The sequence below is a fragment of the Doryrhamphus excisus genome, linkage group LG12 (assembly GCF_037039965.1).
Source record: "Doryrhamphus excisus strain RoL-2023G ecotype Guam linkage group LG12, RoL_Dexc_Guam_v1.1, whole genome shotgun sequence".
NCBI classification, from domain to species: Eukaryota; Metazoa; Chordata; class Actinopteri; order Syngnathiformes; family Syngnathidae; genus Doryrhamphus; species Doryrhamphus excisus.
In genome coordinates this window covers 5,203,138-5,229,878 of record NC_136368.1, presented here as the reverse complement: position 1 = coordinate 5,229,878, position 26,741 = coordinate 5,203,138, and the positions used below count along the sequence as shown (strand labels likewise).

The following is a 26,741-nucleotide window of genomic DNA, read 5'->3' as shown; positions in this document are numbered from 1 at the left end:
CTATCCAGGCACGTACATGGCGACACATCTCAAGGCTCTGAGGAGGAAGTTGTAGAATATTTATTCTCACGTCCAGACCTCAGCCACTCCCAGGTTTACTTCACTATCGCCTGCAGCATGCCAACCATACATTGTATTAGATGCACATGTTCGCATTCATGCACTTCTTGTATTCAAGAGAGATACAGGTATTATTTACTGAACCTCGGGGGACAAAACAAACTCACAATAAGCAAAGCTGAGAGAGCCGTGCATGTGATGAATAGAAAAAATAAGTCTATACTACTGATGGGTGAACATAATTGACATTTGGCCAAATTTTCTTGAGCTATGGGGCGCTGTTAATGGTTAATTGGTGGGAAATGAAATCGCAATGCATGTTTCAATTAAAATTTTCCGGCAAATTTCCTCTTTCAGGGATAGTATTTTTCTAAAAACCAATGACCAAAAAAGGACAAAAACTTTTTCATGTATCATTTGTCGAACATGTGGATAGTGACGTGTCACTTCCTGCCACACTTTGAACTGGGCATACCCAGTTGAAGCCAAATTTGTAACCACGTACAGTGAATTCTCTTCAATTCACTCGCTTAGTTACAGACAACATTAAGCAATCTCCATGCTGTCTCAATGGAAGGAACAAACAAAGATAACTGCCTACACTTCAACGTGAGAAGGCGGATGTCTCTAGAAGAAATTAGAACAGCTGTAAATAGCTGCTCTCTTACGGTCGTCAACCTTCGTCAGTGCCTGATTTATATAGCCTGAGCTGTGAGCTGCTGTAATCCAGACACCCAACGTGAAACCAATGCGATTAAGAATGTCACATAACCAGAATATCTTTTCTCTCAGGTTATGTCAGATGTATGTGAATCAACAAATAGATATGGCTTCACATTGATGCTCAGATGGGGTTTATATGGACAATCAAGAGACACACACAAGGATGACAAACATAAATTATTTTGAGGAAGGTGAGCAATCAGAACGGAATTATGTGGCTTGAGCCTAGTAATGAGCTGGGAACACAGGCACCAGGAAAAACAATAATAAAACACTTGGGCATAATAGATTGTGGAAAGTTTCCCTGTTCGAGAAGGCATAAGCCACCATGCCTGTCAAGAGACAAGACAAGTTCTTTGTTCTGTGAGGGGCAGAGATGATGAAGGGCAGACTTACATGCCCGGATAGCAAGTCAGCCTGACATGAATGTGTATCTTAGCAGAAATGCATAGGCTAATGCGTTATTATGACTATAAACATATATTTATGATGAGGCTTGTGAAATTTTCCAGTGAAAAAGGTTTGGTTTTGGGAAGGTTTGTGATCTTCGGTTGAGACCAAAGTGGAGCTCTTCGGAGAGAGATGCTGAATATACCTTATCCAAAGCATAAATATGGAATTATTTGATAAATACAGTCTAACCTTGGCTTTCTCACATCCAATTTTTCATATGATTTGGTTTCTATCAAAACTTTACCTTAGATTTTGTACAATATTCCGCACAACAAAATAGTTAATTTGCCCTGTACGCTATCTGTGGATTTTGTATTGAGTGCCACCAAAGAAAATTTTCCAGTGCCAAAAGTTTCACAAAAATGATGAAAAATCATTTCAATTTTTGTTGGTCCTTTTGAAACAAATTAATAATGTAAAGTTATTCATTCCCTGACCTTGTTTCCTGTGTTCTGGAAATGTATTTTTTTTCTTCCTGCCCCCAGAAATGAGGAGTGACATTTTTATATTTATCAGACCGGGTTCGAACAGGCACTTCCAAGACAAGGTCATGTTGATGGTGGATGATTTGAATTTGCCACCTGATCCCAAATGTGTCTGCAGGGGCCTGGCAACACCATCATACTGGCACTAGAAACAGAGCAGTGGTAACTTGCCACAAAACATGTCTGGATCACACAACCTATGTCTGAACCAAACACATAAACCATCAAATCCTTCTGTGCACTCCGGCATTCATCCTTTCTCTTTTTTTGGTCTTCATTTCCTCTGCCAAGGAGGTTATGTTTTCCTCAGCCTTATCTGGTATTGTGGTCGTACATTCGCTAGTTTCACAGTTGAGATATTTATTTTTGTGCCAAACAGGAAACTCAACATTTTACATGTTTTATCCATTTCTTAAAAAAGGAGAGCTCAAGGGCAAGATTGATTTTACCGCTTTAATGCAGTTTGTTTAAGAGACACATTTAAAAGGTCAGAGCAAAAAAAAACAAAAAAAAACACTGGATGCATTAAATCATCCTTCAAATTGATTCCTAGAACCAACTGGGGAACGGTTCAACATGGGGAATCTGAAAGAGAATCGCAGAGGTGCTTTGCAATTCAAAGGGCAGACCCCAGAGAATCATAGACTCCGAGTACACAGGCTGAAAGGTGATTGGACAAGAGAGTGACATCACAATTGTGAATGCCAAGTTTTTGACAGCGTGGGAAAATCCAAAGTAACAGGTCAATCTTGGTCAAATAAGACAGGAATTCCCATCAGGGAACTCGGAAGGAAGGCATTTTCCTCATTGAACTTTTAGCAAAGCTTCATTATACAGGGAAGCTTGTCTTTCGTTTGACCTTATGCTTCATGTTTCCAACCTCCATGGGAGCAACAACCCTGCAGAGAATCATAAGACCGGATGTTCTGATTAGTTATTAAATGGCAAAACTATACGAAGTATCTTAAATACGCAAGTACTGCATTTTTTTCTCGTTTGAAAATTGATAAATTCGAAATGGATAAATTAAACATTAATTATGACCTTGAACTTTTATTGAAGCCAAAAACCGAGCTCAAGAAGGGGACCCACTCCAATGATTCTTCAGTCGTGTTATTTTTGATGTGGCAAACAGACTAATTTATGCTGAACAAGCAAACAATGCTGGGAGTGGTCTACATGTCTATTAGTACGACACGTTTCAACGTACCAAAGCGTAAATTACAACTGCTTGTTACATGCAATATTTTGGAACTGCGACTGTGTCGGAGAACCAAACTTCTTTCTCTTTGGGCTTTTCCCTTCAGGAGTCGCCACAGCAAATCAATCACCTCCATCCAACCCTGTTTCCTGCATCTGTCTCTCTTACACCAACTACCCTCATGTCTTCCGTCACTACATCCATAAACTACCACTATCACTATCTCTCCTCTGGACATGTCCGAACCATCTCAGTCTGGCGTCTCTGACTTTATCTCCAAGGTCTCTAACGTGTAATGTCCTTCTGATGTACTCGTTCCTGATCCTATCCATCCTGGTCACTCCCAATGTGAACCTCAGCATACTCATCTCTGCTACCTCCACTTCTGCTTCCTGTCTTTTCCTCATTGGTACTGTCTCTAGACCAAACAACATGGCTGGTCTCACCCCAGTTTTGTATACCGTTCCTTTCATTTAAGTTGAAACTCTTCTATTATAGTACATCACGTCTGACACTTTTTTTTCCACCTGTTCCATCCTGCCTGCACATGCTTCTTCACCTCCTTTTCACAATCTATATTGTTGTGAACTGATGATCCTAGGTACTTAACCGAAGAAGAACTGAGCTAAAATGTTGGTGCTAAATTTTGTTGAAAACTGGGGCGTTTGAAAAGCGAGGTTTGACTGTTTGTAATTCCAAATTGTTGACGACTCTGTCAATTTGAACACCAGAACATCCTGTGTGCTGTAGGTTTGCTAATGTTGGCTGCATTTAGCATGCATCAGAGAGAATAAATGTATATACGCCGGGTCTCCCCCTCACAGTTACTGCTTACCCAGTCTGCTCACATACAAATGTTTCATATCCAAGCTGTCCCCGAGCGTCATTCTCCAAATTCATTCTGACATGGTAGTTCAAAATGAAATGAAAGCATACTGCTTTCATCAGTATTGTGTAATCCTTTCTGTTTCTCCTCCACGTTGGTCTGATTTGTCCCACCTCATTCCTCAAACAATGATTCACCCTCTCCCGTGCCCACTGGGATCTTTTTATATCCAAGGCATTCATTAAGCATGAACTACATCAGGCAAATGTTGCACTGGTGCCACAAACCTCCATTAAGGGATATTCATGATTTAATCATACTGAAACATCTATCAAATCCCAAGCAAGTCAACAGAAATCAATCATTTGTTTGGTGTTTCCTTTTCAAGGCTTTTGATAAATATTATTATTAGGGATGTCCAATATTAGATTTTTGACGATAACTGATACCATCCAAATCTCAATTTCTGATACCGACACCAATACTATGTGTGACATGGCATACGTATCTCCTGGTAATAGGAGTGCATAATAATACCTGTGTTGTGAAGCTGTCAACAACATTGTACAACAGTGTAAAACATCAGAGAGGTTGTGTCATAATTTTCATGAATGCCTCGGGCTATTAGTGCAGCAGCACCATGGAGGTAGAAATGTTTCATTCGGGTGCCCAAAGTGAGACCATTGCTCACTTAGGGGTGGAAATACGTTGATACCTGAAATGTATAGATGGTAAGTGGTCACGGCCACTGCAGCAGCACACTACAAATTGCATGTGCACGGTAATTCTGGGCCAAAATGTACATATTTTGCACCATCATATTTTAATTAAATTTGATCTCCGAATGATATTTAGGTGTATTTATATCCTACATATCTTTTATGTTGGCCTGAAGCTCCAATCTATAAGTTTAAAAGGCTGGGACTTAACATTCAAAGTCGTCATGTCCAACTCCAATGCAAGATTGAAAAGGAAAAGTCATCCATGTGACAAACATGTATAAGAAGTACTTGATAGAGCTCTTTTCACATGATCGTATTCATTTGATGTAGTTGAGTTGTAGTTGAGTTTTTTTGTTCTTTAGTGATGTGGATTTCTCTATCCAAAAAAGGTTCTTCACTTTTAATTTCCCCTCAGGCTCATTAAGTCTCATATCTCATACTATGCTTAAACCATTGCCCTCCAATTACATACAAAAAATACAATAAATCAAGTCAATAAATTCCGTATAAGACAAAAAATCAACTTCACCATGAAGACTAGAGGTCTCCCCAGCAGTATACACGCTCACTGAGAGTGTTCAATCTCATTAGAAGTGTTTCCTCATGAATCACGTACCATCGGGGATGAATCGCTTGATTATACATTTTGGTGAGCGTGCTGCTTGAGCGTCTTGACAGCTTCCTCTGTGTATTTATTTTCTTGTCAGAATTAACTGCAATGGGAAGTGCCAGGTGGTGAAGAATGGGCACCACCTCGCCACTCTCTCCTCCTATTGATTTGATCTCCAGCCCTTTGTCATTCACCGCCTCATCTGTCTTCACAAAACACATTGGAGGAAAATATTGTTTGGCCTGGTTTTGTTCCGAGTGACTACGCAATAAGCATAATCAACCATGACGGTAGATCACAGCATAAATGGTACCCTCTCGCCCCCCACCAAAAAAAGATTTGCAACATTACAATTGCTTTTTAATGTTTGTTTGCCGTTTTTTTTTTTGTTTTTTTTGACAAAAAGCAACCTGCACAAAAAGTATGGGGCAATAGTCTACCTTCAGAGGGGGGGAAATCCTGTTTTTACACTTTTATGACATCCAGGTAAAAATGTGAGGCACGATTCAAAGCCGCGATATTTCTTCTTTTTCTGCTATGTGGTGTGGCTTTACTTGATCCCCGTGGATTGAAAGGCAGTGTTCATCTGGAGGTGTGATCTCCAGCTGGCTCAAGCCTGCAGATTGTGTTGTTTTTCCTCCTAGGTTACATGAAACGTCATGTCTGCAATGGCTCCTACTTTTTTTGCAATTATGAACCTTTGGATGCCGCATTATCAGCATATGCTTATTAATCTGTAAATAAAACAAAAAGTGAAGACACCGTTACATTGCAGTTCGGCACATTTACACATGAGCCTGTTAGTTTCAGTGTGCAGGGGAATGAAACATCACAGGATGTCATGGCATGTCATCCGTCATCCATTTGAGCGTGACGTGTTTACCCCATAAATTCTCAAAATGCATTTTTAAATGCATTTGAAACCCTGTTATGAAAGTTCTTTTTTTTTTTCTTACCAAATACTTTTTTCGACTCTGAATATTTGGATTTCAATTTGTATATACTGAATAAGACTTTACACCTGATTGGCAGGCTCTGAGTCACAATTCATTCATTTTTGCGTTTAAATACGTATGTATAAGTGTATATGTGTATTTTGAAATGTTGAATTTATTTGCATATATTTTATTATGAATTTTAAAAGCTGAATGTTTGTTTATTTTTCAACTAAATTTTGAAACTCGTGCATTAAATGAAATTTTTTGCATAAAATATTGTAAAAAAAAAAAAACACATTTGTTTAGAAAAATGAATCTCTTTTTGTTCATTCTAAAGCATTTATTATGTGCTAAGTCTTATGCCACAGTGAGCAGTAAAATACAGCAATGCTAATTTTTCGTACATGGGTCACATTTTGACCCTGAAATACACTTAGCTGCTCTGTTACGTTGAATTGCGCTGGTTCAGTCATAAATCTTTGATCTGCGTTGACAGTTAAGGCTATGATTACTCGGCTTCCTGTGTTTATACGACTCATTCAGAGGGTGGACAGCCCGTCCCTGTGAATGCCTTCTCTTCCGATTTTGAATTCACTGACTTTTGTCAACCATCGATTTGTTCTGTTTCCAAAAACACACCACTCCCTCACTATAAGGCGTACAGTGTATGCCCAGTTAGACTTTTACACAATACTTAAATTAAAGGTCGAATTTGTGACTCATTGTCTGAGTATATAATTCCTGTCTATTTGAAGCATCAGACAGCAGTACAAATTGTCTGATAGATGCTATTTTTCTGACAGTAATATGTCTATCTACGGACAGACCAGCAGTAGAGATCAAGAGTGACAATGTCGGTCTATTGATAATCTGTCTGTTTCTACGCACTGTGGTTTGTCTACTTCGGTGACACAGAAAGAATTATCTCTGCACTGACATTTGGAGCAGTCCCCGGAGGATTAATTCCCCGACACAGGTGATCTGCTGACTTTTTCCTCGAGCAGAACCTTGATATACTTTGAGACAGTTGTGTTTTGGCCGCTGCAGGCGATGAGAGATTAACCGTGAAGAAAATCGACACACGTTTTGCTTATTAATTAAAATTTGCTCTCACACATTTTGCTGAAATGAAAAAAGAAACTTGCTTGTTATGGAAGACATTTGGTATGACTACTACTATGTTAGTGACTTACAGGACACTGGAAACCCATTTGACAATACATACAGTACAGTTATATTTAGAAGATGCTTGATATTGGTTTTATTACCGGAATCAGATATGCAGATATTGCCTTAGAGCAGTAAGTCGACCCTGTTTCCTGTGAATGATGACCTCTGCCAAGGCTGCCCTCTGAGTCTGTTCATAAATTTTATGTATAGAATTGGCAGGCACAGCAAGTTTGGGAGGTTTTGGATCTTGTCTCTGCTATTCACAGATGATGTGGTCCTGAAGGCCTCATCAGGCTGTGACCTTCAGCGTTTACTGGGTTAGGAAGAGAGAGTGTGAATTTCCCAGTCAACACTTCCAAATTTGAGGCCATGGTTCTCAGTCGGAAATGGGTTGATTGCACTCTTTGAGTTGGGAGTCGGGTCTCGCCCCACGTGGAGGACATCAAGTATCTTTTGTGCAACTTGCTTCCTTTTCTTCATACATCAGTATGGTTGTATCCTCATTGTGTATATACTGAGTGAGACCACATGTTTGCTCCTTCAAGAGAACAAAATGTGTGATTGGAGCTTCAGTAATGTAATCCCACTTCTTAGGCTGTTCCTGCTCAACTCCCCCCACCACCACCGGCACTCCTCCTTCATCCATAATTCCTTTCATTCAAGTAAATCCAATTTGTTAGTCTTCACAACAGGACTGTTTTTCGTTCCTGTCTAAAAGGAAATAGGTCCAGTTATTCTTTGTCGTATCTGAGAGTTGCACTTTTTACATCCTGTAAGTTCCCTTCTTCTTCCCATACTTTTGTTGTAATGCACAATAGGTATTATCAGTTCCTTGTAAAATATCATGACATAACATTGAATCTCCATAGGTATGAGTGTGAGTGGGAATAGTTGTTTGTCTATATGTGCCCTGTGATTGGCTGGCCACCAGTCCAGGGTGAATCCTGCCTCTCGCCCGAAGACAGCTGGGATAGGCTCCAGCATATCAGCGAACCTAGTGACGATAAGCGGCTGGATGGAGTTATTCACATAACAATTGTTAATGCTTGGCAAAGAGCATAAGCATAAGAGATGTACTGCGATGTAAACAATGAATAATTAGAGATTAGATATTAACATATCTACAGGGCTCCTAAACACAGACCTAAAACACGTTTCTTATGCTTTAACAATGAAAATTATCATTGATTAATTGATTAAAATTAATTTAATGCGGTCAGCTATGGAACCAACTGTATTCTATAATACAGTCGCCACACCATAATTACCATAGTTTTCCAATCATATATTCATTAATTAATCATGCTCCTTTGTGATTGAATTCAGCCATAGCCTACAATTAATGAAAAAATGGAAATTGTACATTTTTTTGCCTATCATAAAAATTTTCAAAAATTACTGAATTAAATAAAATACATAAAGCCCTTATGAAGATAATTCAAATTGTGAATGTACGTCTACATTGGTCACAAGGTATCCGTAAGTGTTTGAGGAGACAAGCAGTAGAATTGATTGCAGAAACAGGCTTTTATTGCAAGTTTTAATTATCTCACAACAGGCACAATAATAATCATAATAATAGTAATAAGACCGGCGACTGTTTTTTGCAGCCATAACTCACGACAAGCTAAAACTCCAGTCTGAACCCCCGACGTCACCGTCACCCATTCTACTCCCCTACTCAGTAAACTATCTTAAAAGCCATATTTTTGTGATTATATATAGTACATTAGGTAATATAAATGTAAAGATGAGTATATAGTATAAACCTTGCGTATCATTTGATTTGCTCACACCTCTGTGTCCTTGTTTTTGGTAATCAACCTACGGTCACCCTACTTGATAATGATTATTATTAAGTTTGCATTTTGTTTCACACTAAACATCAAGAGTGGCATAATATTTTTAAGTATGTGGGCTGTTATGAGGGTTTTAAAGTACGTTTACTGATAAATGTGGCAACAAATATGAACTATGTTTGAGTCATGAAACAAACATGAACCCAGGGGCAACTTCATCTAAATTGAGAATATCAAATTTATTCTCTGGCCGTTGACCTTTTTAGGTACATTGGAATTTGTAATTAAAGTCTTAGCAGGGACACCGTAAGACTAGATGGATTTTTGATTTGTTCATAAATAAAAGTCATTGAAATTGGTTTCTTGTTCTCATGGATTCTGCTATAATTGAAAATCCTGTTCTGGGTTGATGCTTATGGATGCTGTTGTTGTTTCACAATAAAAAGGGCTTTTCCACAGCTGGTTTGCTGATTGATGAGAACTTGCAGGAAAATAACAGTGTGGTAGTAATGATAATTACAACAATAATTATGAAGAACCTAATGGGGTCTTGATGGTGGTAGCGCATTACAGTGATGAGGACGGTAAAGACAGACGGCGATGTTGAACAAGAGTCAGTCTTGCGTGTGTTTATTTGTGCAGGTCACTGCCGGTACATGTTGATGCTTGCGTGAATGGATATTACATATAAATGAGTTCAATTAAAGCAAATGTACACGTGTGCTTGTGTGTTGCAGGGGATGATGTATCTGGAGGAGCGTAGGCTGGTCCACAGGGATCTGGCAGCTCGCAATGTCCTGGTGAAATCCCCCAACCATATCAAGATCACCGACTTTGGCTTGGCCCGCCTGCTCGATGTTAATGAGAAGGAATATAATGCAGATGGAGGCAAGGTAAATTGCAGTTAAACATTTGTCATTTATGCAAGGTAATTTAACAACAATGTCATCAAACATGACCTGTCATATTTAAACCTACTAAGTAGTCCCACATGGTAGAAGGATGATAACCTTGAAAGTCAATTGATAAGCAATCTTTTAGAACAATATACTTCCAACCTTTTGGGGGGGGGGTCCCAAAACCCCCAAAAGCGGTTACTTTTTTTACTTCATGTAAAGCAGACACAGACCAGTGTAAGCCTGACTGCAAAAAGCACAGAGGAAACAATGTTACTGTTATTTCTAAGATTTACAAATAAAAAGCAGATAGGTCACAAATTTATGATGTATTTAAAGTAAAGTCAAACCTCTGTTTTTAAACACGCTAGTTTTTGTATAATCCGTTGATCTGTCTCTGTGCACTTAACAAGTCCGTATGCTCTGTACTGCATCATTCTGCTGAATTGAGTGCCTAAAAAAAAAGCTAACTGACTCATTGCTTGTTCAGTTTTTATTGAGTGTGACTATTCAATAAGCCGCCATGGGGCCAAAAAAGGTCGAGCTTCCAAAAAAGTGTGAAAAATTGAAAACAAAACTACAAAATGTGAACACGACTGATAACTGCTGCATAAAGGAAGGATAAAATTAAGGATTCACAAGCAAACATATTTATTAAAAAAAAAAACCACATGTTTATTTAAGTGTTTCCTGGAAAAAGGCATTTTCAACAAACCTCCCTCCTAAATGGTGGAAGAATATTCCACAGAGTTGGCAGCTAAGAATATCAAATTGTTGTCATTTTTTTTTGTGGTTGGCTTGCGAGTTAGACTGCAAGCCGAGATGGGAGGACGGTAGCCGTCCGTAGCTGGAAAGAGGAGCAAGGAGGTCAGAAACGCAGCTCGACGCGAGGTCATGTTGCACCTTGTAGCTAATCAGCAACAGCTGGGTAATGGATTCTGGCTTTTGCAGGCAGCAGAGACAGGGGAGCATGCACGTACACAAAGTCAGTTACATGACTCCAGTGAGATTCATAAACATGATACGACATCAATGCTCTTTTTGTTTCTGCAATATTTAACAATTAATTAACAATTAATGATTATTAACTTTAACTGCAAATGACACTTTAGGCCATTTTGAGATTTGAGAGCCTTTGCCAATCATTCATTCATTCATTCATTTTCTACTGCTTTTTCCTCACGAGGGTCGCGGGGGGTCATCTTCATCAAAACAGACAATTCCGTTGAATATTGTATGTTTGAAGTGACTGTTCTTCTTGACAGATGCCCATTAAATGGATGGCCCTGGAGTGTATTCACTACCGAAAGTTTACTCATCAGAGTGATGTTTGGAGTTATGGTAAGATTGCATTAAGGTGTTCATTTTACGGGTAATTATTTTTTTGTTTAATCATTGGATTGCTTGAAAACACACACAGGATGTGTTTGAAACCGCATACTTACTACTACATAAATATATGCCCATACTATCCACACTCCATACTGCATACCCAATCCATCAGACAGTATGCAAAGCGTTTACACTACAGCATACTACATGATAACCCACAATGCATTGAGCTCCTACCCGAGCCGAAATCGACAGGCCCAAGCTGATTTCACTTTAGCGCTAAACTCTGTAAATACATCACTTTATTGAGATTTTTTTTTTTAATCTGGCGAGAAAGTGGCTGTTTAGATCCCGAGTGTGGCATTTATTTATCCAAATACCAACCGCTTACAATTTAGTTTGGACGAATTTGGCAAAAACCAACTCGCAATATATCCTGCAATGTTTTGTTTTTTTTCATGTTGCATCCTGGGTAATTTGAGTGTGAGTAGTAAGCTAATGATACATACTCAACATTTCTGGTGAATGCAGTATGCATCCGGGAACTTCTCGCATACTCAAAAATCGTGTACTGCCAGTGTAGACATACCACATACTCAAATACAGTAAAGTCTCGTTATATCGATATCGGTTATATCGAAGTACTGCTTATTACGATACTATTTTCATTTCCCGGCTAATTTCTAGTCTTTTATGATATAATTAGTTCCGTTAGTACGATACCCGGTTATTATGATAATCCGGTTACTAGGATGCCCTTTTCATCTCCCGCCAGTCAATTTGGTCTGCTTATATCGATACAAAAGCAGCTTAAATCAATCTTTGCTTAAGGATTTCAATACCAAAAAAGAACACGGCGAACGGCTGCTTCCAGTCAACTTTATTTTCTATACTTTTTCTATACTATAGAACAATGTCGAGTGCATTATTGCCCACTTTTAATGCAGTTCGGCGCAGGATCGGATATATCGACAGTCCGGTTATATCGATATTTTTTTCCAGCTCCCGACAATATCGATATAACGAGACTTTACTGTAGTTAGTATGAGTAGTTGGTAAGTATGCGGTTTCGAACACAGCCACAGGTTCATTTGTAGACTGAAACCAAAGGAAATAATTCTGTGTAACAATTGGAAAAATAGCTCATGTTTGCTGTTGTTTTTTCAAATCATATTTTCATTTTAGGGGTAACAATATGGGAGCTGATGACCTTTGGAGGAAAACCATATGATGGAATCTCAACCAGAGATATTCCAGACCTACTGGAGAAAGGGGAGCGCCTCCCCCAGCCACCCATCTGCACTATTGACGTCTACATGGTCTTAGTCAAATGTATGCACATAGTAATCACGGATGTGTCACAATGCATTAACACCGCAAATGACTTAGCGCTACAGAGGGATCCGACTGGCCCTCGATTAAAATATTTAGCTGAAAGTTATTCCACATGAACTGTCTGCAACCCCGCTACCAACAAGTTGGCTGTATTGGATCGCCACCCTTATCCTGGCATGGCGGCAAAGTAAACCTCTGATTTTGCGCCAGTGTCGCCTCAGCCTCCAGGCTGTTGTGCTCGCAGTCACCTTGGTTCCTGGTGACACCGTGAACCAGCAGCTACCTGGCAAGCACACACACACACACACACGCACACACTCACAGCAGGATGAGGTCATTGTCACCTGTCTGTTGGGTGACTTTGTGTCACGACACACAACTGCAAAAAAAAAAAAAAAAAAAACACACTAGAAATTTTCTTCCACATAATAAGCTCAGGCCGCCACTCTGGAAAGTTGAAAAGTGAGGCACAATGGTGATCATTTTTTAAATAAAAGATTATACCATTGCTTCTCCAATAGTGGGACGTGAAGGGCGGGGAGGACTTTCAGTCCAACTTTCTGCCAACATGTACAAATTTATAGTATTCAACATTCAATTTGACTCTTGAATACGCTTGCATACTCTTTTGTTGCATTTTCAGGTGCAGTCTGTACAATACGGATAATTGGACTATGATTATTTTTACTGGCTTATACAGCATTTCTATATATGTATAAAGATACACTCTTATATAATCCCTTCCATTCTCTCATTGTAAAAATGGATCAAGTCATCACTGATCTCTACACACAAATGAGGTCTTTACTGCGTTTACCAGTCATAAAGCAGTATTTATCTTTTAGACTGACTGACGTGATTTCAAGTAAAGGATACTCAATTTGAAAGTATTGCTTGTGTCTGGAATATGGAAGAAGGAAATTTTTGTTTAGAATGTCCGTGAATCGAAAATCAGGATGCCATTAACTGTGACAGTTCCTCGATATAGTTTCTCAATATTCTTGTGTCACTCAAATCCAAACCATATCCAAAGAATTCATATGCACACAATTTATGATTATTCAGGTTTATAGAAAAAAGTCTTGTATTTGTTCCAGGCTGGATGATCGATGCAGATAGCCGACCCAAATTCAGAGAGCTGGCAGCAGAGTTTACCAGGATGGCCCGTGATCCGCAGCGATACCTCGTCATTCAGGTACGCCAGTCGGGATCGCTTTAGTCACATTAACACTGGACTGTTTTCAATTTAAAATGGAGGAGAATTTTGGCCAAACAAACAAGAGTTTTGAGAGCAAAACCACAAATGTAATACTGATGGCAGAACATGAGGCTGTTGAAGGTAATAGCTTGCTAACACTTCATCGGCGAACATTTACTGTGAGCAGCAGAGACAAATTAGTCAAATAATTTTAAGACACACTTATTTTATTTATATTTACTTTAATTAACTTAATTAATTAATTAAATTTACAGGGCGGCACGGTGGTCGAGTGGTTAGCGACCTCACAGCTAGGAGACCAGGGTTCAATTCCACCCTCGGCCATCTCTGTGTGGAGTTTGCATGTTCTCCCCGTGCATGCGTGGGTTTTCTCCGGGTACTCCGGTTTCCTCCCACATTCCAAAAACATGCTAGGTTAATTGGCGACTCCAAATTGTCCATAGGTATGAATGTGAGTGTGAATGGTTGTTTGTCTATATGTGCCCTGTGATTGGCTGGCCACCAGTCCAGGGTGTACCCCGCCTCTCGCCCGAAGACAGCTGGGATAGGCTCCAGCACCCTCCGCGACCCTCGTGAGGAAAAAGTGGTAGAAATGAATGAATGAATTTAAATTTACTTGTTTTGTTTATATGTCAACTAGCGAAAACACAGTTTTGGGTAAGACCAGGAGGACAAGCAGCTGGTGTGCTGGGACGTGGTATTACAGTTAACAGTTTACACCGTTTACCTATGATTTAGTCTAGGTAGGATAAGTCTCGTCTGACTTCTATCTAGTCAGTTCAACTCTGACTGGTGTCAGGCTAAATAGTCTAAATACATTGTTTCGTGCTGAAATACTAGTCTGACTAGATAGGACATCTCTAATCTGAATAGAAGCATAAAGTGGGAAAGTTGATAATTTTTTTTAAAATAAAACATAGGTGTGACTTCATAGGAGTCAGACTAGATTCTGTCCTATCTTGTCTTTGAGCATGAACCCGTGACACAACCTGGCCTATCTAGTCTAGTAACTAGTTGAACGGTTCAAGACTTGGTAGGACTGCTCTAGTCTGACTAAATGAGACATCCTCGTCAGACTAGAATGAGAGGTGAGACTTCTTTTAAGACAACATAGACACTGCGTAAGCAATCAATTCAATGCCTTGAGTATATTTTCATTTAGTCAACTCCCATGATTAAAAATCAGTGAGGTGGCTTTTGATTCAGTGATCCAATAATCACTGAATGTTCATCAGAGCGCTGACAAGGAACATGTACATAAAATGAAGACTCAACTCTGACTTTATATACACAAACATGTGCGCATTTTCTCTGATCGGCATGCATAAAAGAATCCGCGTTTGAGAGCATAGTGACGATGCAGAAGCATATCTACACTGAGCCACACCAATTTTCAAGGGCACACAAGGGCAGTGTGGAGTCACTTATTTAATCTCTTCAAGGTCGGCAGGTCATTGCAGTGAGAATCTGCATTATAATCAAGACCTGTGGCGGTTACCCTTCATCCATCAAGCTACGCCTCAACTGATATCCCAATTATGCAGGAACCTGCATTTCAGAGCTACTGCATGTGATGTAGTAGTATTCTATGTTGTTGCGGCTAATACTGTACATAACACACCATCACTGAAGGCATCCATCTGACACAATGATATTCCTCCCATGTTAACTCACTTCAGAGAGGTTGACATCATCTCCATGTACCTCCATGAATATGTATGAGGGTAAATGAAAAAGTAAACCGTGCATGGAACTGTGAGCATCCACCACAGTCAATAACCGACTTCTCTAATCATTTTTCTTTTCCGTTAAGGAATCTCTGGGAATTCATTTAATCTTAATGAAAGACCATTGGATTCCTTGTAACTCTGCAACAAAGACCACTTTCAATGAAGGATGGGAAAAAAGGAGTATTAATACATATTGTATTTTTATGCAGTACATATTCAGTTTATGACTACAAATAACATTTCAATTGCAAGACATTTCCCTTGCATGGGATCATGAAAGGAAAAGGCGGCATTTTAACCCATTTTATTCTATGTTGTATCATTTTTTCTTAGGGTGATGACCGTATGAAGCTACCCAATCCCAACGATAGCAAGTTCTTCCAGAGTCTCCTGGATGAAGAGGAGTTGGAAGACCTGATGGATGCTGAGGAGTATGTGGTGCCCCACACCCTAAATTCCCCACCTTTGACGTACACTTCACAAACACGCTTGGATCCCGGCAAGGTATTTTGGTCTGTAGAATCTCCTAAATCTTCAGATTTAAACATGGAAGACACAAGTGAATGTGTGTAAAAAGTACCAATATAACACCGGAATCAAATAATATCTGATATTCTCAACTGGTGGGTGAGCCATTTTCAGTGGGTGGCAGGTGGGCAAAAAGATATAATGAATGCATCTTATTAATACAAATGGGGACTTGAAGAAAAGGCGGCACGGCGGACGAGTGGTTAGCACGCAGACCTCACAGTTAGGAGATCAGGGTTCAATTCCACCCTCGGCCATCTCTGTGTGGTGGCATTTGTGGCGTGGGTTTTCGCCTCCGGTACTCCGGTTTCCTCCCACATTCCAAAAACATGCTAGGTTAATTGGTGACTCCAAATTGTCCATAGGTATGAATGTGAGTGTGAATGGTTGTTTGTCTATATGTACCCTGTGATTGGCTGGCGACCAGTCAGGGTGAAGGAGGAGAGGTGTAAATGGCGACTGAGCAGGAGTGATGTAGTCAATATAGCAACAGAGGAATGAGAGCACAGCGTGAGCACTGCAGCTTCATCTAATAGCTGCAGGCGGACCACAAGTACAAATCCCTGCATGAGTGGAAGAACCCATTAAATATACAGTATTTTTCATACAGTATATCACTTTTTTTTCACACGGAAAAAAGGGCTGTGTCCATATGATACAAGAGGGAGAGTGTTTTGGGTGACTGGGATGTTGAAAAACAATATTTAATGGGGGTGTAGACCAAAATTGATCTGGCTATATGTATCTTGTACTATTTAATTTGAATCTATAACCATTAATTTATTGTTTGTGTAGTAACTTGAACTTCATTTGGACTTCTTCTGCTCAATTCCTCCACCTTTCCTTGTTCTTCTTTCAATTCCAAACCAGATCGGCTACCAGGACCCGAATTTTAGTCTGCAAGACATGCTAGCCACCCTCCCAAGAGTCCCCCCTGTTACTGGAGCCTGCATTGTGTCCCAAGATCCGGCCTTAGGAGCACAGAGTGTTGGTGGATTTGCCCGTTCCAAACATGAGGATCCACGATGTAACGGCACCCTGAGGAAACAGGCCTCTCCGAGATCAAGTGTCCTTGTCGCTGGCTCAGCCGTCACTGCAGGACAAGGTAGCGGTACCCAAAACATGAACAGGATGTAGCGGATGATGATAATCTCAAAGTCCTAACATCTTAACAGTCCTGCATTCAGCATTTAGAATATTAAGTATTAATTAAGTCATACTGTCGTTCTTTTTATTCCCTCAGGTGGACGAGAGGACTGCAGTGGGCAGCGTTACAGCTCTGACCCGACTGCTTTTCTGGCAGAACGAGGAGGCAAAGGGGAGAAGGAACAGGAGACGTATACAACTGCCAAGAAGAGTTCAGGTTACTTTGACATTCTTAGCAACTGACTATAGACGTATACAATATATAGAATGTAGACTCATCCCTGCATGAGAATTTGCAGATTTAGAAAAAAAAGCATTTTTTAAGGTAAATTGGCAAAAGGTTGTTTCCAACTGCGAATGACCAAACTGTTTGACAGTTTATTACTGCTGCTTTTTAGGGGAGGTTACCAAGCATGTCTTGGGGGTTATACATTACTGCAAAATAGTATTGTTTTGCATGTATATTAGCATTTATTTAAATACTCACATAGTCCACGTGGTGTAAAAAAAAAATACAATATTTTCTATTTGGAATTTGGGAATAATGTTATTTAGTAGTTAAGATAAAACAAATGTTCATTGCCCCTGTGATTGGCTGGCCACCAGTCCAGGGTTTACCCCGCCTCTCAAAAGACAGCCGGGATAGGCTCCAGCACCCCCGCGACCCTTGTGAGGAAAAAGCGGTAGAAAATGAATGAATGAATTTTTTTTTTAGGTAAATTGGCAAAAGGTTGTTTCCAACTGCGAATCACCAAACCGTTTATTACTGCTGCTTTTTAGGGGAGGTTACCAAGCATGTCTTGGGGGTTTTACATTAGTGCAAAATAGTATTGTTTTGCATGTATATTAGCATTTATTTATCCCATTAGCATTTATTTTAATACCCACATAGTCCACGTGGTGTTGTAAAAAAAAAATACAATATTTTGTATTTGGAATTTGGGAATAATGTTATTTAGTAAAGATAAAACAGACAAAATAACAAAGTTGTGTCTTAAATTTTCCCAGGTATAATTAAAAAATATAATCAAATTTTAATATCATTGTCCCTGTTAATTCAGATTTGTTGGATGAAGCTCTTGTGTTGGTTCTCTTATGAAAATATACAGCTGTAACGAATGTGTTTGCTGAGAGAATGAGTCACCTTGTTACCATTATTTCTATGCAGCATAACATGAGTCCAACAAATGACTGATGCCACATCCTGCTAGTTGCCATTCTGGGTACTCTAATGAGCATTCCTTCTCACCTACAGCAAAGATTAACTGAGATTTAGGCGATGGATCTAAAGCGATGTACATAAATGTTTCTGTTTGCAGACTTCATCAACCCTGTAGAAGAAAACCCTTTCATTACACGTCGGAGGAATGGTGAAGCCCATGCAGTGGTTGATGGAGCAGGCTGCCACACTCTGCACATGACAGGAGCTGCTTCTGCTGCTACCACCGCTGCAGCCGCCTCCAATAGCCACTCCACCCACAAGAACGATGAGTATGTCAACGAGCCACTTTACCTGAATACCTTCCTTAACCCCGGGGACAAGAACGCATACGCTTCTGCGGTCTCCTTCTCTCTCCCGGGGACTTCTGCTGCCCAAACAGTATCACAGACAGTCAACAAATCAACATCGAGCCACGCGGCCGCCTCCTCCGGATATGTGCTTGCCCCCGCTCACCTCCCACACCCGTACCCATCACACACCCTGCACCCGGGGCATTCGGGACATGCGATGCACTCAGGCATTACCGGTGGCACCATCATGTTTGATAAGAAAAGCAAGAAAGCCACTTTTGACAATCCCGAATACTGGCAGCACAGTCTCCCCCCAAAAACATCTCTACACAATCCGGAGTACCTGCAGGACTGCAGTACACGCTTCTTTTACCGACAGAACGGACGCATTCGCCCTGCTGTTGCCGAAAACCAGGAATACTTGTCCGAGGCGGCTATGAAAGCTGGTAATGTGTTACCACCCCCCCCTTACAGACAAAGGAACACAGTGGTGTAGTCGCCCAGCTGTAGCACATGAAAAAGACGGAGGGGGGGTAAAGGAGAATGAATGAACCCCTTGTGGACTTCTCTTTGTGATTTCATTTTTGACTGTAAGACTGAGCCTCACACAACTCATCCAGCTCTTTTCTAACCACAATCCATACGGTTTCCTTGTTTTAGGCAGTGACATGTCCAGAAATTACGATAGTAAAACCGGAGAACCAGCTTTTAAAAACAGCAGGAAAAGGTACAAAGATAGCCCAAAGAGAGGATCATTGCTGCGACTTTACTTGTATTATACTTTTTCTGCCCACTACCAACCGAGTAGAAATTGCTCATGGCAACAAGCGCAGGTAAGGCATTGCTTGTGTGTAGCTTCAGAAACTGATGCAAGCCTGCAGAGTTATGCCGTGACTCGCCGTGCAAAAAGTTGCAGTCATGTTAAAGAGCCCAGATGTTGCAAACCCACACAAAGCTCTCACATGTTCTTACACCAGTAATGGAATTCAAATATTTATCACATGCCGCTCATATAATTATTTTACACATGTGCTGCCAGCCTTGACACAGCAGTGTAATTACCAAACATGAATTCATGGAAGTAAATACATTCACCTTGTCAGATAAACCCTCTGCCACTTGAAATGTATTCTGCAAGGGGAGTGCTGTTAACCTTCAGGTGGAAGACACTGTCTGTATATAAAGGCACAGGTGCGGTACATAGAAAGGGTCGTCACTGAATAAATGTCACAGCAGTTTCATGGAAAACGGTAGAAAGCGTAAGGTGAATATTGCTTATATGGTTACATTTGTTGTGCTATTGATTCTACTGCCATCCACATCAACCGTGCATCTTAGTGACTACTTAGGCTGGATTTACACTACAGACCAGTTGCTTAAATTATAACAATGTACAGTTTGCACTGTTGGGTAGGAGGTTCTTAGTATAACTTAAAATGGAAAAAGTGAGATGGAAAGTTTTCTTTGAGTAAACAAGCATTAGAGTGGTCCTAATGGCTTCCAGCATTACTGTGAGATCCCACCTGAGATGTTTTCCACACAGCATAGCGATAGGGGCCACCATCAGGGGCATCAAACGTCTCCTGGCGATGTGGAGATGTTGGAGGGGGAAACATGACTGAAAAACCTCATGACTGGCTTTTTCAACAGGACAAGGCTGCAGTTCACAATGCCCGCTGGACAAAGGGCTGCTTTCAGAGAAGAACATTTGGGGATGTATGGCAAGGGATGCCAGCAAATGCTCTCCACTAAAGCCATCTTCACCAACTGGAGCAACATTCCCACAAGCCTCCTGCTAACATGGCATCAATCATACCCAAACTAATCTTTGTGATTAACAAGAACGGCAGGAGTCCTTTTTTGATTATTTTATTTATATTTTAGGGCGGTTTCGTTCTAAAACTTTTGATCGGCTGAGGAACAGCCATATTTTTTTGTGGCGTTTTTTGCATTTTGAAGCACTACTTAGAACCTTCATAAGATCCAACAGTGCAAAATGTAAATTGTTGCACTTTTGTTCTGAAAATTTTGAACAAAAGTGCATAAAAGCTACATTATATCCCTATTTTTTTATTGATACCCCCATGCAAACCGGAAAGGGATTGTACTAAAGCACAGATTGACTAGAACGGAGGCCAATATTGGTACATGTCGATTAGTGATTCGCTCCTGACGTGTGAGTGTGCATGGTGTGTTGACATGAAATACTGGAATACAAGGCAGATGAAATCGGATCTTCTGCGTCAGACATAATGAATGTGGCAGATGAAAATAAAGCTTCCAACATGTCTGTCTAGACCTGTCATGGCGAATCGAGAAATCGCTGAGACGCATCTGCAGTTTGAGGAGGAAGGGGCGGTGCTCGATTATTCAATGACCATTACATAACCAATAAAAATTGATGTGGCATTACAAGCAGTTTCTCCTTTGGACATGTTCCCATCAACAAGAAAGAGGTTTTCGGCAGACCCCGAGCTTACGTATGTAGTGGTTGCACTTCATGCTAACTGTTAAGCAACCTGAGATCAAGTTGACCTTTTATTTAGTGCAGTTGGAGTCCACAGAAAAGATTAATTCTTCAATATTCGGAGTCCCCAAACCCTCGGAACTGACAAAAATATCTCTTTTTTTTTATCCCCGTGTTCCCTTTGCTGGGAAACTTAGACTTCCTCCTATTTTTTCTTGCTCTTTTGCCTTGTGTCTTACCCATAAGCCAGTCAGCATGAATACATATTTGTACAGTATCTGTCCTTTATCGATTTGCTGCACTGTTATTCCATGGGAGTGTCACAAGTGAGCATTGTTGAATCCATCCATTGGATGTGGGTTTCAGTTTCTCTTTGCCTCACATAACTATGGTGTTTAAGTACCCTCAAACATAGTGTAGCATCTCAGCACTTGGCGAAAAAACATGATCAGTGAGGCCTGATCAGTGATCAGTGAAGACAGATATGTAAACATTGTGGGCTGGTACATGTATGCTGTATATTTTACCTGCATTATCTATTATTTGTAAATTCTTACTGATTTAGGGTGAATGCAGTGTGTTTTCTGCAGAAAAATCGTATTTTCTGCGAAAAAAAATTGCTTGACTGAAAATATGCACATTGCGAATGTGCGGCGGTCCACTATATATTCGTTATCACAATAATCACATGTATTTTGCGTGTCGACAGGGAAAAAATGGCTATAGGCACTAACTTGGAATTGGCCATAGTGAGCTGCAGTGTAAATCCAGTTTGAGTTAATCCAGGGAGAGCTGTATCAGGGAATAGACATTTTTATAAGCACCTCTGCACATATACAAAACAGGGAATACTTCATTCTTGAAGTTACACTCATTTTTAACTGTGTTGAATTTATCAAACTCTAATGAAAGACAAAGTATATATCAGACGTGAAATAGAAGAACAGGGATAGTAAAGCCAGGGGAGAAGATAAAAGTGCAGACCTGAGTATTAAGACAATTATAAGTCATTAAGCAGACACCAATTTGGAACAAAAACACATTTGTTCAGTCAATTACTGAAAGTAACAATGAACCATTTGGTCACGACATGATACTTCAAACAAGTCACAGTGACTTTTTCCACATGTCAGGGAATCATCCACATTTTCTAATAATGCATGGCTCTTAATGATAAAACACAAATTCTAGTGCTTGTATTGCATAACTTGTTTGCTCTTTGGTCAAAAATTCAAAAAACACAGTTGAGTCGTGTCTTTCATAACACACTCCACTCATTATCATCCACTTTTTGACTTTTGAAAAAAAAAATGTTGGTGCCTGCACAATATGTTTGTCCAGGAGATGACTCAGACGGGTTTTGTCATAGTTTAGTTCTCTGCTTTTATGGGGGAGCACTTCATTGGGCTCCAGCTTGGCTGCACGCTGGCTCTCCATTAAGAGTTAACATGTTTTTCAATAGAAAAGGCCATGTAACAATATTAGTGGAGATGCTTGATACTCACTTTCTTACCAATAGAAGCATAGCACAGTGGTGTCCAAAGTGTGGCTTGCAGCTGTGCAAAGCAACAAAAATGGAAATTTTCAGAAAATAAAGTCAAAATATTATGGAAAAAGTTGTAATCCATACATACATTTTCTATACGGGCATGCTGGAGCCTATCCCAGCTGTCTTTGGGCAAGAAGTGGGGCGCACCCTGGACTGGTCGCCAGCCAATCACAGGGCAAAACTGAGAATTGAAAGCAGAAAGATCATGTTTCCACCCGGTTTTGAACTGGGGACCTTTTGGTTGTGAGGCAAACGTAAACGATGGAAACCACAAATTGTAATCTAGATTGGTAATTTCACAAGACTACCATAATAATATGAGGAAAAATTACCCAATTTTAATATGAAAAAAAAGACATTATAAAAGACGTTATAAAACTCATATTATGGGAATAAAGTCAAAATATGAGAATAAACTCATAAAAATGTGCAAGAACAAAGATGAAATTGTTGGGGAAAAAAAAGCATCAGCAATGGAAAAAAATAATGTTTTAAAAGAATACAAATTAAATAGGTCAAAATATTGAAAGAAAAAAGGCATTTTCAGATGCTTAAAATATGAACTTAGAGTAAAGTTGTAAAGTTATGAGGAAAAATAATGTTTTTAATAGAATAAAGTTGTGAATAGCAAAGAAAAAGACTCTATCCAGCTGATGACTTCCTTATATGGGCGTGTCCAAGATGAGTAGGACCAATCGCATTGGAGTAGGCATGACTGAAGGTGGATCGTGGGTGGAATACATTAAATTTTTTGGAAATCCAAGCAAATACAGCAGGAAAAGGTTCTGGAAGCTCTAGAAAGCTTTCTGTGTAGTTCTACTTTCAAGTGTAGTTGCGCTATAGGAGTCCACAACTCAATACAAGGGGCTGAAAATGAGCATTAAAAATACCCTTTAACTCATATATAATAGTCATATCACTATATAATAGTCAATATTATGAGAAATGAACAAAATAGAATTTGGGGGGAAATTAGGTTGAGGAAAAAGTTAGGAATGATTATGGGAATAAAGTCATACTGTGAGAAGAAAATTATTTATGAAAAAATTTCAATCTTTTGGAAATCAAAAAATATATGTGTCAAAAATTGGGAAAATGTGACTTATCATATGCTGTTTCACCTTTATTACAAAGCTGAGATGCTGTTTTTTAAATGAAATACATACAGTATAACTTCTTCGCATATCTACGTGTGTTGCTTTACTAAATATCCTTTCATTTTTCAGTATGTGGATAAAGTTTGGACACCTCGTGATAGAAGGTCACAAGCAAGGTTCTTCACCTTGCAAAGAAAATAAATCACACAGTAGTAGAAAGCTTTTTCCTCAAAGTGTTAGCTGTTACAAGGGCAAAGATGCTGTATTTCCATTTTCAGTTGTCCCAATCATTATCTCTGCTACTTGAGTTCTTAATGTATAGTAAATATGTGCAAAGAAGACCTTCTTTGCTTTCAGAGTCAAAAGTCACTTATGTAAGTCACTTTTCACCATCCACCATACAGCCTTATTAGGGCTCATGTGTATAAGTGCAGTGACAGTCATTGAGAGTCACCATAAAGCTTCATAATGGGTCTTAATGGAAGACAAAAGCCAATCAGCTGGAAGAGAATACCTATGGAAGCTCTCATGCAGCAATGGGGGCTTTTAGCTTTCGGAATGCAAATTCAACCACTTTCCTGCGTCGTTCTGCAAGGGGAAATGTGTAACCCAACATCTCACACAGAAACCCTTCGACAACAAGCACTAGGTTGCAATCCCGCAGCCGGTATGACTAACGTATTGGCATTCCACAAATGTTACCAGAGCAATGCATCAATGTTACAAAGGCAAAGAGTGCAAGTGTGCTGTCAACTGGTGGTGTTGACCTCACGTGACTGGAGTTCCTCTCGCCTCCTTTGAGGTGACGGCAGAATTGCATGGAGAAAAAAAATGGCAGCTGGAGTAATACCAACAGAAAAGCTTGAAGGGAATACTAAAATACAATTGAACCTCAAAAGTCAAAGACACGAAATTTTGAAAAATTTATAGTATCGGTCAATGTTTTTTCATTTTGATTTTTAGCTGTAATGCCCAGTCTGCCGACAAAAAAAAATAGCCACCGTTCTATTCGGCAGGTATTTCAGGTCCTTCCAAAACTTTCCCCCTCCCCTGGAAAAAGTGATGAAGTTCAGAAATTTCATCCAAAAGGAACTTTGGTTAGTGTGGTAAACCATCCACAAATAAAAGATCACAATGAAGACTCATTGGGAACAGGAATCAAAACAAGCTATGTGAATGGGAATAATTAAAATTCAAATTATTGAATAATTAATGTACATAAAGCGATTAGCACGTTGGTCACACCATTTAAATTGTCCATAGGTATGAATGTGAGTGTGAATGGTTGTTTGTCTATATGTGCCCTGTGATTGGCTGGCGACCAGTCCAGGGTGTACCCCGCCTCTTGCCCAAAGTCGGCTGAGATGGCCTTGAGCGTACCCCCATAACCCGAGTGAGAATAAGCAGCATAGAAGCAGGATGGATGGAGTTATATGAAGTAAAAGGGGTGTGTGGTCCTGTGTGCTCTTAAATAGCGATTCATTCTTTGGATTGGATCACGTGTGCCGTTTAAGGTTCCACTGTCATCTAGAAATGGAAAAAAAAAACAAAATCTCCTGTAAGAAGTTCTCTTCAGTATCTTCCGGGAGAAGAACTCCCTTTCAGGACTGAGCATCTACTAACTCGAATTTTTGTGTCACTTTATTGGCTGCATCTAATTTCATTTGGAGTAATTAAAATGTAGATGGAAGATTGACAGGTGAGGTCACACAGGAGGCTCCATAGACAATGATGTTCAGTGAGAGCAAGGTGATGGAAAACCTGGATAGGTGGACGAATGACCTATATGAAAGGGTAGAGATCAGGAATGTGGAGTACTTGGGATCAATCGTTCAGAGAAACGAGTGTGGAGAAGAGTGTCAGCAATCCTTTGTGACAAAAGAGCATCAGGAAAAGTGAAGGGAAAGATTTACTGAACGGTACTTGATGTATGATCCGGACACGGCAGCTCTCCCCAACAGACAACAGGCAGAGCTGAAGATGCTTGGGAATGATCATTCATGGGAATAATGAGAATGGACAGGATTATAAATGTGTGATGATATTGGGGGAAGGTTGCTGGAGAGGAAAAAAAAGAGAAAGACCAAAAAGGTGATGTTTCCAGATGTGGTTAGAGAGTACATAAAGGTGGTAGTTCTGACAGAGAAAGATGCCAAAGACAGGAACGATTGTGGCGAGTGAAATTCATTTTTTGTTTCTATTTCATAACATGTAAGAGTCGACAAGGGGGAAAAAAAAAGGTTGGTGCAATGGCATTTTATTCATTTTTCCTGAATTCAGATTGAATCGCTATTAGACATATCACTGCTTGAAGGCTCCTAACCTGTTTTAGTACAAAGTAAACATTGTGCTTTACAGTGTATTAGTGTGTTCAGGTTTTTTGCTTCGTCATCTATATCACTATCATCCTCAATTATTAGTCAAATAGACTGCATGGAGTGACATTATTACTTATTTTTATCCAGGCAAAGTCCTGAGTGGATTGCAACCAACCAATGGAGAATCACTGCTCGATACGTTTCTCTAATTGACTTGATTTGAACGCAAGGCCGGCTCCCGGTACAAAATCGATGCTTTTGTTTAGGGCCACACGATAAAAAAAATCAATTTAGATGCACACTCTTAATATTTTCAATAACTGGTGGCATTTGAAGGGATTAGCAACGTATAAAATCAAACCACTGAAATGGGACCGCAAACAATATCTGCTTGAAAGACTTCAGACAAAGTGCATTAGTGGTGATTTTGCAAAGACCATCATTACATTGATTAAACTGAGCTTGGTGTGTTTACTGCTGATGTGAACAATGCTGCAAACTGTGTGACTGTTGCTGCAACAATTAATTCCTAATTAAACGATTGTATCATTAATCGATTTTGGTATTTTATAAAAAAAATAATAATAATTTCAAAGTTGAAATATCCTCTGTCTCTCAAATTTGA

General features: G+C 39.7%; 1 protein-coding gene across 2 annotated transcripts in view; it reads left to right on the top strand.

Annotated features, from left to right (window-relative positions):
* erbb4b (erb-b2 receptor tyrosine kinase 4b) overlaps window positions 1–26,474 on the top strand; it is a 276,507-nt gene extending 250,033 nt beyond the window's left edge. For both annotated transcript variants that reach the window (XM_058081635.2, XM_058081636.2), the window contains exons 21-28: window positions 9,725–9,880; window positions 11,149–11,224; window positions 12,401–12,547; window positions 13,648–13,745; window positions 15,833–16,003; window positions 16,898–17,132; window positions 17,271–17,390; window positions 18,493–26,474. In XM_058081635.2, coding sequence (XP_057937618.2) covers window positions 9,725–9,880; window positions 11,149–11,224; window positions 12,401–12,547; window positions 13,648–13,745; window positions 15,833–16,003; window positions 16,898–17,132; window positions 17,271–17,390; window positions 18,493–19,181 — 1,692 coding nt within the window. In that variant the 3' untranslated portion in view covers window positions 19,182–26,474. The remainder of the gene's footprint in view (window positions 1–9,724; window positions 9,881–11,148; window positions 11,225–12,400; window positions 12,548–13,647; window positions 13,746–15,832; window positions 16,004–16,897; window positions 17,133–17,270; window positions 17,391–18,492) is intronic.
* Window positions 26,475–26,741: the final 267 nt, after the last annotated feature.